This window comes from Argopecten irradians, chromosome 1 (genome assembly GCF_041381155.1).
Source record: "Argopecten irradians isolate NY chromosome 1, Ai_NY, whole genome shotgun sequence".
NCBI lineage: Eukaryota > Metazoa > Mollusca > Bivalvia > Pectinida > Pectinidae > Argopecten > Argopecten irradians.
Window position 1 is genome coordinate 59,064,113 of NC_091134.1, and position 15,826 is coordinate 59,079,938.

Sequence of the window (15,826 nt, forward strand, 5' to 3'; positions counted from 1 at the left end):
TTAAGACACATTGAAAGGTCATCGTCAATATCTTCCATGCCCCTCTCATTGTCGTTCGAAATATAACAAGGGGTTCATGGGCCTTTACGGTCATTTGACTATTGGCACAATACAACACCTCAAAGAATGTAGTATTGCAAACAATTAAGACAATACACAGATCTCTTTAACTTAATGAATTTGACCTTGAATGTAGGCATTTCACAGGCCCAATATCAGGTATCTAGGCCTCTTAGCTATTCACAAGTCATTTAAAAATGTTGGCCTATTTCACCATTGTGACCGTGAATGACGGTCAAGGTCATTCATTTGAAAAACTTAATAGACCTTCATCCCAGCATGTTACAAGCCTAATATCAGGTCTCTATGCCTCTCATTATTCACAAGAAGTCGTTTTAAAAATGTAGTCTATTTGATCCCTGTGACCTTGAATGAAGGTCAAGGTCATTCATTTGCACAAAATTGGTAGCCCTTTGTCCCAGCATGCCAAATATCAGGTCTCTAGGCCCCTTAGTTATTCACAAGAAGTCATTTAAAAAATTTCGTCTGTTTGACTCCAGTGACCTTGAATGAAGATCAAGGTAATTTTAACAAACTTGGTAGCGTTTCATCCCAGCATGTCACAGGCCCAAAATCAAGTCTCTAGGCCTCGAAGTTATTTACAAAAAGTTGTACTATTCATTCAGATCTTTATACTACAAAAAAAATGAGAAAAAAAAAGGTTTTGTAGCAATGGTGGCATAGGAAGCGGGGTTTTGTGGGGGAGAAACAGGAGAGCATTAGTCCTATCACTTTTTGTAAAGTGGGTTTATCATTGGAATGTATTCAGAAATTCTTGCCCGACACTTTTTTAAAACTCCCTAGGACACTGAAATATTGAGAAGCATACAAAAAAGATTGAAAATAAACAGTATAATACTGTCTGTGGAAACAAACAGAACAAAGATATGGTACAAGGAATCTCATCACTTTATTATTCTTGTTCCTCCAAAGTTCATATCTTAAAATATAATTGATCTCATTCCTCTTGATACTATAATGAAAATCTATGACCCACAAAGCTTCTTGTTTCATGGGCCAGTCAAGAGACAGTTTCATTGGACTGATAAATACATAATGACATTTAATCTCTGAATGCAATATATCTAATTGAAAATATGGTATTTCTTGAAATTTTAAACATTTCATAGAGAATGTTGTAATGTTACTTCAGTTTTCTGTGAGTTTTCTTTAAATAAACTGAAAAAGAATTCAGCATTATTTTATAAAATAGTTAATAAAAATCTGTATCTGTTAATTATCTTAGATGAGACAAAGCCTGATGTTAATTACATTTACAAGATATCCGAAATTGGTATGACACCCTGGGCAACTGTATTTCATCCAGTTCACCACCAGTACAGGTAGAGACATCTAAAGTACGGTATTGGACATAGACCAATTCTGAATCCAAAGTCGACAATAACTACACACACATTTCCACTTCCAAAAATGTCTGTGACTGTGAATTTACTATCACAATTGTTTTACCCAGAACATCAGGGATATATCATAACTTCCAAGGCAGACACCTGTAGGAGAGTTGTGATTGCTTGTCCGCAGCTTCACAGGTATGCAGAGAAATATCTGCAGCGTTGCACCTCATCTTGGTCGAACCGATACACGAATCAGTAGGCAATGATTGGCTAGGTCTCGGCTTTAGTCGGTGTAGAATCTGTGTTGTTAATAGCTTCGTCAGGCATAACACATTTCCACAGACCGTACGTTTTCCCAACTGTCGTCTGCCACAGTCTAAGTGTTCCATCTTCACTTCCACTAGCGTACAGTTCACCGTCTGGAGAGAACCTGACACAGTGCACTGGTCCAAAATGTCCTTTGAATGACTCTGTAAAGGTGACATATCAGGTAATGGATTAGACTAATTAGTAGATAGAACATATAAGGATTAGACTAATTAGTAGATAGAACATATAAGGATTAGACTAATTAGTAGATAGAACATATAAGGATTAGACTAATTAGTAGATAGAACATATAAGGATTAGACTAATTAGTAGATAGAACATATAAGGATTAGACTAATTAGTAGATAGAACATATAAGGATTAGACTAATTAGTAGATAGAACATATAAGGATTAGACTAATTAGTAGATAGAACATATAAGGATTAGACTAATTAGTAGATAGAACATATAAGGATTAGACTAATTAGTAGATAGAACATATAAGGATTAGACTAATTAGTAGATAGAACATATAAGGATTAGACTAATTAGTAGATAGAACATATAAGGATTAGACTAATTAGTAGATAGAACATTTGTGGAACTCTACTCAATATCACAAACTCTTGTTCTAGTGAGGTATTGAAGAAAGTTGTATCATTGGCTTAAAATCTTCATTACAAGGTCAAAAGCTTGACATCACACCTATGATTTTCACTCACCTAATACAAATAGCTACCTCTACAGTTATATACACATGTAATAGCTTTTATAGAATAATCTAACTGACTCACCAAGCTCTTCGCCTGTCTCGTAATCAAACTTGTACATCTTAAAGTCTTCCCCGCCAGCTACAAACACTTTCCTGGACGAGTGCAGTGACGCTGAATTGATCTGCGTTGGAGCTTCAAACTCCTTTATCTTTTCAAGTCTGTAAAAATCAGAAAAAAACTTTTAATTTTTAAAGTCTGCGGCAAACAATAAAATCAACTTGTGAAATTAGTTATTCTAGTTCTATTTTCATTCAATACAATAAACCTCAACAAACTTTTGGTTAGACTAGATATCTTCATAGGAAATTGGGAGTTTAACAAGAGGCCCATGGGCCTTAACGGTCATCTGACTCATGGCACAAAACAACAAAGTCACAGTATAAAGTAAGTGGTTAACAATTAACATAAACAATACAAGGAACTCCTTAGTTGAATATGTAAGTTTCTGAAATAGGTAAATGTCATTTGTTGAACAAAGTTGGTAGCCTTTCATCCATTTATTGTTGTAACCCATTCAAGGATTAATGTAACAGGGTGCAGGATTTACAATAATTTAATACTGCCTCTGCCAGGGATCGAACTCGGGACCTCTGGATTCTAGACTGACGATTTTAAAGAGAAAGCGAGCGAATATTGCGGCTAGTATTGACCAAAGCTCCCCCTTCAGGAATCAACTCGTCCTCGAGTTTCCGGGGTCACAACGATTCCTTCGCCGATATCATTAGTCCACATGGGCGCCAATGTACAGGGTGCGGATTTACAATAAATTTAATAGCTCAGGGATCGAACTCGGGACCTCTGGATTACTAGACTGACGCTCAACGATCGATTGTTCTCTCTAGCGAGCGATATATTGCGGCTAGTATTGACCAGGGTTACCCTTCTGAGGAGTCAATTTTAAAAAATTTCAGCCAAAGCTATTTTAGACCTCTGCCGTACTATCCCATGGGTCTTAGCTCGTCCTATTGATGATTGTCCTCACCTAAAGTTCCCCTTCTGAATCAATTAAAACCCCTATAGATTCCTGAACCCTAAACACAGGAAGTAGGCTAGCGGCCATCTTGGAATACCAAAATCTTTACAAAAATGTTTGCATGTTGTTCGGCATCAATTAAAACCCATGTAGACCAATTTTCATTGAGATCGGAGACTGAAACCTTAAAACAGGAAGTGGGCCAGCGGCCATCTTGGAATACCAAAATCTTTACGAAAATGTTTGCATGTTGTTCGGCATCAATTAAAACCCCTATAGTTCAATTTTCATTGAGATCGGAGACCAAAACCTGAAAACAGGAAGTGGGCCAGCTAAAATTAAGAAAACTTGCCCTTTTGGGGCCCACTTCTCAGCCCCTAGGGGTTGGACCAGACTCATTTATATATAATATGATTGTCCTTCCCCAATGATGTTTAACACCAAATATAGATGAAATCCATCCAAGGATGAAGGAGGAGTAGGATTTTAAAGCTAAAATTAAGAAAATTTGCCCTTTTGAGGCCCACCCCTCAGCCCCTAGGGGTCGGACCAGGCTCATTTATATAAAATATGATTGTCCTTCCCCAATGATGTTTAACACCAAATATAGATGAAATCCATCCAAGGATGAAGGATGAGTAGGATTTTAAAGATATTATTAAGAAAATTTGCCTTTTGGGGCCCACACCTCAGCCCCTAGGGGTCGGATCATCTCATTTATAAAAAATATGATTGTCCTTCCCCAATGATGTTTCACACCAAATATGGATGAAATCCATCCAAGGATGAAGGAGGAGTAGGATTTTAAAGCTTAAATTAAGAAAATTTGCCCTTTTGGGGCCCCACCCCTCAGCCCCTAGGGGTCAGATCTATGTCATTTATATAAAATATGATTTTCTTTACCCAATGATGTTTCACACTAAATATGGATGAAATCCATTCAAGGATGAAGGAGGAGTAGGATTTTAAAGCTTAAATTAAGAAAATTTGCCCTTTTGGGGCCCCACCCCTCAGCCCCTAGGGGTCAGATCTATGTCATTTATACAAAATATGATTTTCTTTACCCAATGATGTTTCACACTAAATATGGATGAAATCCATCCAAGGATGAAGGAGGAGTAGGTTTTTAAAGCTAAAATAAGAAAATTTGCCCTTTTGGGGCCCCACCCCTCAGCCCCTAGGGGTCAGACCTATGTCATTTATACAAAATATGATTTTCTTTACCCAATGATGTTTCACACTAAATATGGATGAAATCCATCCAAGGATGAAGGAGGAGTAGGTTTTTAAAGCTAAAATAAGAAAATTTGCCCTTTTGGGGCCCCACCCCTCAGCCCATAGGGGTCGGACCAGGCTCATTTATATATAATATGATTGTCCTTCCCAAATGATATTTTACACCAAATATGGATGAAATCCATCCGAGGATGAAGGAGGAGTAGGATTTTAAAGCTAAATTAAGAAAATTTGCCTTTTGGGGCCCACACCTCAGCCCCTAGGGGTCGGATCATCTCATTTATACAAAATATGATTGTCCTTCCCCAATGATGTTTCACACCAAATATAGATGAAATCCATCCAAGGATGAAGGAGGAGTGGATTTTAAAGCTAAAATTAAGAAAATTTGCCCTTTTGAGGCCCACCCCTCAGCCCCTAGAGATCAGGCTCATTTATATAAAATATGATTGTCATTCCCAAATGATGTTTAACACCAAATATAGATGAAATCCGTCCAAGGATGAAGGAGGAGTAGGATTTTAAAGATATTATTAAGAAAATTTGCCTTTTGGGGCCCCACCCCTCAGCCCCTAGGGGTCGGATCATCTCATTTATATAAAATATGATTGTCCTTCCCCAATGATGTTTCACACCAAATATGGATGAAATCCATCCAAGGATGAAGGAGGAGTAGGATTTTAAAGCTTAAATTAAGAAAATTTGCCCTTTTGGGGCCCCACCCCTCAGCCCCTAGGGGTCAGATCTATGTCATTTATATAAAATATGATTTTCTTTACCCAATGATGTTTCACACTAAATATGGATGAAATCCATTCAAGGATGAAGGAGGAGTAGGATTTTAAAGCTTAAATTAAGAAAATTTGCCCTTTTGGGGCCCCACCCCTCAGCCCCTAGGGGTCAGATCTATGTCATTTATACAAAATATGATTTTCTTTACCCAATGATGTTTCACACTAAATATGGATGAAATCCATCCAAGGATGAAGGAGGAGTAGGTTTTTAAAGCTAAAATAAGAAAATTTGCCCTTTTGGGGCCCCACCCCTCAGCCCATAGGGGTCGGACCAGGCTCATTTATATATAATATGATTGTCCTTCCCAAATGATATTTTACACCAAATATGGATGAAATCCATCCGAGGATGAAGGAGGAGTAGGATTTTAAAGCTAAAATTAAGAAAATTTGCCCTTTTGAGGCCCACCCCTCAGCCCCTAGGGGTCGGACCAGGCTCATTTATATAAAATATGAGTCTCCTTCCCAAATGATGTTTAACACCAAATATAGATGAAATCCATCCAAGGATGAAGGAGGAGTAGGATTTTAAAGCTATTATTAAGAAAATTTGCCTTTTGGGGCCCACACTTCAGCAGCCCCTAGGGGTCGGATCATCTCATTTATATAAAATATGATTGTCCTTCACTAATGAAATTTCACACCAAATATGGATGAAATCAACCCAAGGATGAAGGAGGAGTAGGATTTTAAAGCTTAAATTAAGAAAATTTGCCCTTTTGAGGCCCACCCCTCAGCCCCTAGGGGTCGGACCAGGCTCATTTATATAAAATATGAGTCTCCTTCCCAAATGATGTTTAACACCAAATATAGATGAAATCCATCCAAGGATGAAGGAGGAGTAGGATTTTAAAGCTATTATTAAGAAAATTTGCCTTTTGGGGCCCACACCTCAGCCCCTAGGGGTCGGATCATCTCATTTATACAAAATATGATTGTCCTTCCCCAATGATGTTTCACACCAAATATAGATGAAATCCATCCAAGGATGAAGGAGGAGTAGGATTTTAAAGCTAAAATTAAGAAAATTTGCCCTTTTGAGGCCCACCCCTCAGCCCCTAGGGATCAGGCTCATTTATATAAAATATGATTGTCATTCCCAAATGATGTTTAACACCAAATATAGATGAAATCCGTCCAAGGATGAAGGAGGAGTAGGATTTTAAAGATATTATTAAGAAAATTTGCCTTTTGGGGCCCACCCCTCAGCCCCTAGGGGTCGGATCATCTCATTTATATAAAATATGATTGTCCTTCCCCAATGATGTTTCACACCAAATATGGATGAAATCCATCCAAGGATGAAGGAGGAGTAGGATTTTAAAGCTTAAATTAAGAAAATTTGCCCTTTTGGGGCCCCACCCCTCAGCCCCTAGGGGTCAGATCTATGTCATTTATGTAAAATATGATTTTCTTTACCCAATGATGTTTCACACTAAATATGGATGAAATCCATCCAAGGATGAAGGAGGAGTAGGTTTTTAAAGCTAAAATAAGAAAATTTGCCCTTTTGGGGCCCCACCCCTCAGCCCATAGGGGTCGGACCAGGCTCATTTATATCAGATATGATTGTCCTTCCCAAATGATATTTTACACCAAATATGGATGAAATCCATCCGAGGATGAAGGAGGAGTAGGTTTTTAAAGCTAAAATAAGAAAATTTGCCCTTTTGGGGCCCACCCCTCAGCCCATAGGGGTCGGACCAGGCTCATTTATATCAGATATGATTGTCCTTCCCAAATGATATTTTACACCAAATATGGATGAAATCCATCCGAGGATGAAGGAGGAGTAGGATTTTAAAGCTAAAATTAAGAAAATTTGCCCTTTTGGGGCTGCGCCCCTCTGACCCTAGGTGTCGGACCAGGCTCATTTATATAAAATATGATTGTCCTTCACTAATGAAATTTCACACCAAATATGGATGAAATCAACCCAAGGATGAAGGAGGAGTAGGATTTAAAAGCTTAAAATATGAAAATTTGCCCTTTTGGGGCCCCAACCCTCAGACCCTAGGGGTCGGACCAGGCTCATTTATATAAAATATGATTGTCCTTCCCCAATTATGTTTCAAACCAAATATGGATGAAATCCATCAAAGGATGAAGGAGGAGTAGGCTTTTGTATAAATAGTCTTACGCATGACGCACGACGACGGACAAAACACGATGACAAAAAGGTCATCCTGACCTTTGGTCAACTGACCTAAAAATAGAGAATATTTTGTCTAGAACTACTCAAATCGCGTTTACATTATTAGGTGCATGTCCTTGTCTAAATATAATTTCACCAACTCCTCAGTGGTTATGTATTGCATTTGATTGACATACATGACTTTGGCTGGGTTATGGGTACAGCATACATGTTATTCCTGCTTAATCGTATTGATCAACAATTTGGAATTCCAACAGTATCAATTAAAATACTTAACAATGTCGTGGAATTTGTCAATATTTCTTGTTATATGTTTCATAAGGAAATCAGAACAATACATTATGTCATATTTGCTTCGTGGCTATGTAACAGAATCAGCCTCATTGAATTGTCCCTTTAAAATGTGTTCCCCTAAATGCATGTATGTTTAAAATGAAACTGTATTATTTACAGTGGGAACTCATTTTCATAGTCAGAGGAGCTAAGTTGTCTCCTCTACATAACAAAGTTTTATGAGGATGCGTATATGATATATAATAAAGATATTCAGGATTTCATCCAAAGTGTAATTAGTTGTCTCCCCTTAATACCGTAAAAACTTGTGTAAAGTTTGCACCAGTGTAATTTTCACAGGTCCTTTATGGGGCCACATATATACCACGGTATTAAATTTATTGGGAAGAAAAGTGTGTTCTTACGTCTCTGCGTTGTAGAAACTTGTGAAGTTGCCCTGAGTGATGAGGAGTAGCATCTGGTCACTTGACAGCTCTAAGCTGTTAGGAATAGATGGAAACTCCAGCTTTTTTATCTCCAGTCCACTCGAGACATCCCACAACCTGTCAATAATAAAGTATGATCCGTCTATTTAGTTACCTGTTTATATCAAGTGTTATAGACAAAACAAGGTAACTACTCCACTTAATAGAGTGTTCAGGTGTTTTCGTACAATTTGTTTTCTTATTTCACTCATTTCAACAATCAGATGCTGTTTTCTATACAACATCTGTCCATGTTCCTATATCATCTCTTATGATGTCTTTGTTTACACTTTTTAGACATGAAATGTTCATTACCAGACAAATATATACATAGAGATTGGAAACTCCTTCTTTGTCTATGTTTACAGGCAGAGGGACCTCTGGTTAATAGGCATTTACCCTTGACTAACTACTTTTAAGTGTATTCTTTTAAACATAATAATTCTGTGTCAATACAAGGTTTAAACATAATATCATGGTTTGATATGACTAATTGTCCCGAATAATATGATTTAAAATGATTTTTTAAGCATGAAAATTACGAGTTTTACTGGTCCCTCCCCCTTCCCCCCCCCGAAAATCAGACATTCAAAACGGATGTTCTTTTTGTTTTGTTAGTATATAAATCAAATATTATTTTTTCTTTCCAAAATCGTACTCAAACCATCTGAAAATTACTGAACTTTTGTAACATATCAAAGTTATTCTGTATTTTAACTATTTCTGGGCTCGCACTAACTTTCCTGTTTGCTTAGCAAAAGTTGCAAAAGTGATATTTTTTTCTCTTTAGCAAATAAGAATTTTTATTTAGCAAATTGTGCATTAATTCACAGTATTTCATAATGAAAAACATTAAATTCTTAAAAAGCATCTAATAATATATTTTATGCATTAGTTGAAAAGTACAAACAAACCATACTCTGTCGTGCATATTGTTACTTTACATCCCTTCAACATTAAAATATATATGGTACAGTAACTGATTAATTTATCAACTGTCTTAGACTTGCTATGAAAGTAATCCGATTGAAAAAAAAAACCCTGATGTTTGAAGCTCATGTCTGCGTGATTGAATATCGGGTGTGTGAAGAAAAACTTTAGCATTTTTTGTATATTAGGATGAATTTATTTTAGCAATTAGCCAGATCGATTTGTTAATAACGAAAATATGAATGGGTAGTGTGAGCCCAGTATTTATGAGTAGATCTAAAAAACCCTAAGCACATCCAGAGGTACATCTAAATGGCAGAGTTGCCAATCTCTCTAATATATGTTTCTGATTATGCACAAACTTTCGTTGTTTTCATCAGGGAAGTTATGGAACTAAGAATACAAATACAATAAAGAGCTACTATCCAATTCATTTCTTTTACCTATTCTTAAACTATACAATCCATTTCTTTTACCTATTCTTAATCAAAAGCAGAGTCCAAATAATACCCAATATATTGCTGTTACATATTTACCTATGGAGGCTGCTGACCATGGTAACACAGATGTAACATATATACACACCTGACAGTTTTGTCGTCTGAAGCACTGATCACCTGGGTGTTACACTTGGTGAATACTGCTGTTTTGATATTAGATGTATGTCCGCTAAAACTAACTTTAGCATCTGTAAATACCAATAGAAGAACATGAAGTATTTATCTCAACAGTAATACTGATGAATGTTTATGTCTCATTAAAACAAGGGTGAAATTTATTTTAAAGAGGGAAAAAAATTGATTCTGTTCAAAAACACAAAATGATACAATCAATATCTACCTGCAAATGTATGTACACAATTTAACTCTGTATTAATAAGCAAAATTATATACTTTGCTGCTGTTTCATATTTTAGTAGATCATCACCTTATAAAATGGTTATAGGATAAATATATTACCGGTAATAACAAATTAGAGAACCTGGTATCTTGAACCTGTCTGGGAACAGGCAGCAGGCAGTATTAGTACTACCATATAATTATTACACAGCAACAGGGCCTATTCTCTAGCCTGAAGCCTTTAGAATTGGTAATTTAAAAAGTGAAATTTAGAATCTTATTTGAAACAGTTAGATCTTTTAGAGAAATTCAGAGAAATACTGATAACAAACTTCAACTTTCAGAAATCAAAGATGGCTGTCTGTCGACCATCCTTTTGTCTGATTATTTTTCCGAAATGCGATATATACTACTAAAGTCCAAAATGAATTTATCCACATTTGAGAAAGATCCTCGAGCTCTGATATATAGCAGTAAAAAGACCAGGACGAAAGGAGATTTGAATATAGTCCGGCATCATTTTCACCTGCTTCTGGTCTCTCCAGATCAAATATTCTCAACATCTTCTCATTACTACCAGTCAGTAATTGATTGCTGTCAGTTGAAAAGTCCACACTCTTCACTATATGTTTATGAGCAAATGTGTGTAGTTCTTCTCCACTTAGGGCATCCCAAAGTTTCCTAAAATATAAACATTCATATAAAAACTTTCTCAAGTATGAAAATATGATATATACCAGTATGCACTGGTATATTAACTTTAAAGTATCCTGTATCAGTTATGTTAACATTTATCTATTTTGAATGCATCCCAACATATGTCATAATAATTTGGAATTTTCTATAATAGAAATCAAAATCTGGCCATCAGGGAATCAATCTAATCCATGTTCAGAAAGGAAGTTTAATGTACAATGATTTTCTGTGCACTTTAAACCACACATTATCAACTGATATTAAACTTCAGATCATTTTTACAGTACTGGTAACTTAATTGATAATTGCCGACATATTTGACGATACAGTGTATAACAAAAATGCAACAGACATTCTTTGGCAGACAGCTGTACACAGAATCAAAGACAACTTCGCTAGCCAAGGGTATTTAGCTGATTCTCCGCTACTACCCTAGGCATATCTCATTTCAGAACAGATGTTTTTGCTTTCAAATTCTGATTGAATGCGGCTAGGTTCAGGCGACCAATGAAAACGCTGCTTTGATATGTCAACTTAACTGAAGCGATAGTATAGTTACCTACATTTGTATGAGGCATCAGGCATTCACATGTCATGCCTGTCAACATCAACTCCTAGCAAAGTTATATTACTATCTATTTAATCAATTAGTTGTTTTAGACCAGCTAAATGAACGTCTTGGAGATGTTGCTCTCCAAACAGATAGGAAAGTATGTGCGTGATTTATGTTTCACAAAGTAAACAACTGCGATCTCGTTACAAAATTGGACACTGCAGAACTTAAGCATGAAACACAAAAACTGGTGTACGAACTTACTAATAAACAAATGACTCGCACACAGGTTCATCTTTGGTATTTTGAATCTGTCGCAAACAACATGCGTGTTTCATATAGGGCACTGCCATTTTTTTCAACCACACAACAATGATACAATCTTTTCCGCACAACAATGATACAATCTTTTTAATTGGTTGCTTATTATGTAAATGGAAGGGAGGCAACTGCGGTGATCCAGCAGGTGGCGCAGTGCGGGAACACTTGTTCTGAAGTGAGATATGACAAGGGTAGTAGCGGATAATCGGCTAAATACCTTTGGCTAACGAAGTTGAATCAAAGAGTAAGGAGAAAATATAGTGGCCAGTTAAGTGTTAGAACCAGGAACTCTGAACACTAGCCTGATGTTTTGTCTACATGTTCCTTCCTCCTTTCACCCCCGAAGACACAACAACTCACAAGTTTGCATATCTCCTACTAAGCATGAATACTCCCTTTCCTTGAAACTGCTAATGGGTTGCCATGCAATTAAGCTCAGAAATTTTGTAGCAGGAGCGGAGAAAATGTAGCAACTCGTCAACCGGAGGTTAGACCTTAGACCTTTGAAAACTAGCCGCGTTGATCATTGATGTTCTACTGATTGAGATACCTGCTCACTGATGATCAATCTATAGCTACACAACTAATAATTTCAACGTTGAAATCTTACGCAGTGAAATCTGCTGCACCAGTGGCTACTTTTGTTGCTTCTCTGTTGAGTGTTGCTCCCCATACAGCTCCTTTATGGCCTTCAAATGTACCAATCCAATCCCCAGTGTCACCCTGACGGAGCATAGGCTTGCCATCTAAAGATAAAAATTGTTGGTCTCAGTAATTATATGTACTATTTTTCTATATTTTCTATTGTGTTTTTCTATATTCTGTAGTATTTGTCTATACATCATTATTTAGTGCTTTTCTATAGCGCATCTATATGTTGACAGCTGGTAATTAGATGGGGGGACAGGCTGGACCCTTAATCCGTGAAGTAATTAATTATCCACGGCCATGGCACTTATCGTCTGCGGGGCTCTCTCAATTTTATTGCCCCCCTATTTGAGAGGTATTAATCGCCTCCCATCCCCATTATCTATAACAAATGGCTACATCGGTCTGGAAAATCTGCCAGTGTCCACATCTATATTACACACGGTCAACATTTACTTGTGGCTAATCGTTTTTCTAAGTGTTATGTTTTAGTGTTATTGTCAATTTTGGTAACCAGAGCCCACCGCTCCTGCAAAGGAGCGGGGTGCTCCTGCAGCGCTCCTGCGCTCCTGCAGCGCTCCTGCAGGGCTCCTGCATGTTTGGTATAAAAGGGGCACGAAACTGAAGCTCGGGGAGTTCAGGTGTTAGCTGGGTTAAATAACGGAGTTCAGGTGTTAGCTGGGTTAAATAACGGAGTTCAAGTGTTAGCTGGTTTGGACTATTGTTCAAGTGCACGTTTCTATGCTAGAGAGAGCGGAGTGGTTATCCTGTGAACTGTGACATTCCTGTGGATTATTACTAAAGCTGAACTGTGACATTCCTGTGGATTATTACTAAAGCTGAACTGTGACATTCCTGTGGATTATTACTAAAGCTGAACTGTGACATTCCTGTGGATTATTACTAAAGCTGAACTGTGACATTCCTGTGGATTATTACTAAAGCTGAACTGTGACATTCTTTTGGATTATTACTAAAGCTGAACTGTGACATTCTTTTGGATTATTACTAAAGCTGAACTGTGACATTCCTGTGGATTATTACTAAAGCTGAACTGTGACATTCTTGTAGATTATTACTAAAGCTGAACTAGCTGTGACATTCCTGTGGATTATTACTAAAGCTGAACTGTGACATTCCTGTGGATTATTACTAAAGCTGAACTGTGACATTCATTTGGATTATTACTAAAGCTGAACTGTGACATTCTTTTGGATTATTACTAAAGCTGAACTGTGACATTCTTTTGGATTATTACTAAAGCTGAACTGTGACATTCTTTTAGATTATTACTAAAGCTGAACTGTGGCATTCTTTTGGATTAATCGAAAGATAGAATTGTGACATTCATTTTGGATTACATATTAACGCGGAACTGTAAATTCTATTTGGATTATTTTGTTCAATTTTAATACTAAACGTTTTGAACGTCCTCTCTGTCAGATTACGTTGCCTCTATTATAATTATGCATGTATGATATATAATTATGTGACTGAAAGTGTGTGAGTATCGTTATGTCATCATTCGAAATTTTGTGCTAGGAATTTCTTAGAATTTAAGCTTTGGATTGATTATGTAAAATTGAACTTCTGGTCGATGAGTTACTATTTGTTTCACGAGTTACTATTTGTTTCATGAGTTACTATTTGTTTCATGAGTTACTATTTGTTTCACGAGTTTGTTTTATGAGTTGATAACTCCCGATTATTCAGGCCGATTAATTAGATGATCATGAGTTGACATTGTTAACGTAGACGGGTAATTCCAGTATAGTATTGGTATTGCTACAGTAGTGTACATGGAACAAATGATTGTAGTTAACATTTGATTTTACTGGTATCAGTAATATCCAAGTGTAATGTTAGTTTAGTAGGGACAAGATAATGTCTCCGTAGTTTTTGGGAGATCGATGATTATCATGCTTGATAGATGTGAGATGTTGTTAGATGCTATTTAGATGTAGTTTAGTTTTGGTATGTGATGTAAATAATGTTTTCTTTTTGTATTCATGCTCATAATCACGTTAACGTCTTTATAGGGATAAGGAGTTTTAAGACGGCAAGCGTTTAGCTGAACAGTGGAAGTTCAGTGTTTCAAAGGAGGGGGAAGTGTACTATTTTTCTATATTTTCTATTGCATTTTTCTATATTCTGTAGTATTTGTCTATACATCATTATTTAGTGCTTTTCTATAGCGCATCTATATGTTGAAAGCTGGTAATTAGATGGGGGGACAGGCTGGACCCTTAATCCCTGAAGTAATTAATTATCCACGGCCGTGGCACTTATCGTCTGCGGGGCTCTCTCAATTTTATTGCCCCCCTATTTGAGAGGTATTAATCGCCTCCCATCCCCATTATCTATAACAAATGGCTACATCGGTCTGGAAAATCTGCCAGTGTCCACATCTATATTACACACGGTCAACATTTACTTGTGGCTAATCGTTTTTCTAAGTGTTATGTTTTAGTATTATTGTCAATTTTGGTAACCAGAGCCCACCGCTCCTGCAAAGGAGCGGGGTGCTCCTGCAGCGCTCCTGCTGGCCCCTGCAGGGCTCCTGCAGCGCTCCTGCAGGGCTCCTGCACGTTTGGTATAAAAGGGGCACGAAAATGAAGCTCGGGGAGTTCAGGTGTTAGCTGGGTTAAATAACGGAGTTCAGGTGTTAGCTGGGTTAAATAACGGAGTTCAAGTGTTAGCTGGTTTGGACTATTGTTCAAGTGCACGTTTCTATGCTAGAGAGAGCGGAGTGGTTATCCTGTGAACTGTAACTGTATCCTGTAAATGCTATTGTTGCTGAATACACGTGGAACTTTATTACGGCGTTGAATTGTGTTTTACTCGACGACCCACTCTATCTTAATCAAAACTCGGGTATTGTGGCGGGTGCCTGACGTTACCCTAGAAGGCATCTACCGAGGGCTGCGGGCTTGGAATATACGTATACACGTAACTCCCGCAGTTTTTCGCTACATATATTTGATTTTTGTGTTCCTAATAGCAATATCCGTATCTTACTTATATATTGTCATTAGGAACTGTTGTAGCAGAAAAAAATACATCATCTTCTGACTGAAATACCCTCGACGTAATGTTCCAAAAGTGTCTGGTCGTGCTATACTTCTAACATTGTTGGAGTAGTCTGCCAGAGGGATATTCGTAAATAGGTGCTGAAGTGGCAGTTTTATGTGACCATATTGGTAGTAAACAGATCGCTAATTAACAATGGAACCGACATACAAATATTTACCTTTACATGCACTGACGAGAAAATAGCCAAATGGGGTTGTATCACTGAAAGCAAGATCAGTAACAGGTCTTGTATGGCCACTACAAGTTAGAGGAGTCTGTCGCATGCCCGTCATTTTGGCACTTCCTGAATCGAGAGTGGGAAAAACCAAGATGCATTCCGCGTGACCGGAAG

General features: G+C 37.3%; 1 protein-coding gene across 1 annotated transcript; it reads right to left on the bottom strand.

Moving 5' to 3' along the window:
• Nucleotides 1–951: 951 nt before the first annotated feature.
• LOC138335531 (serine-threonine kinase receptor-associated protein-like) lies at nt 952–15,812 on the bottom strand. The gene is made up of 7 exons (XM_069284669.1): nt 15,653–15,812; nt 12,365–12,500; nt 10,711–10,865; nt 9,931–10,033; nt 8,356–8,493; nt 2,521–2,657; nt 952–1,885 (listed from the first exon to the last, which is right to left on the bottom strand). The coding sequence occupies exons 1-7, from the start codon at nt 15,765–15,767 to the stop codon at nt 1,686–1,688; spliced, it is 984 nt and encodes a 327-aa protein (XP_069140770.1). The 5' UTR covers nt 15,768–15,812; the 3' UTR covers nt 952–1,685.
• Between the last annotated feature and the right edge of the window lie 14 nt (nt 15,813–15,826).

Excerpts from the sequence above, each read along its gene's own strand:
- LOC138335531 (XM_069284669.1), bottom strand. The coding sequence starts at position 15,767 with ATGACGGGCATGCGACAGACTCCTCTAACTTGTAGTGGCCATACAAGA. Across the intron at positions 10,866-12,364 it reads GGTGCAGCAGATTTCACTGC|GAAACTTTGGGATGCCCTAA; the intron begins GTAAGATTTCAA and ends TTTATATTTTAG. Across the intron at positions 1,886-2,520 it reads CGAGACAGGCGAAGAGCTTG|AGTCATTCAAAGGACATTTT; the intron begins GTGAGTCAGTTA and ends TCACCTTTACAG.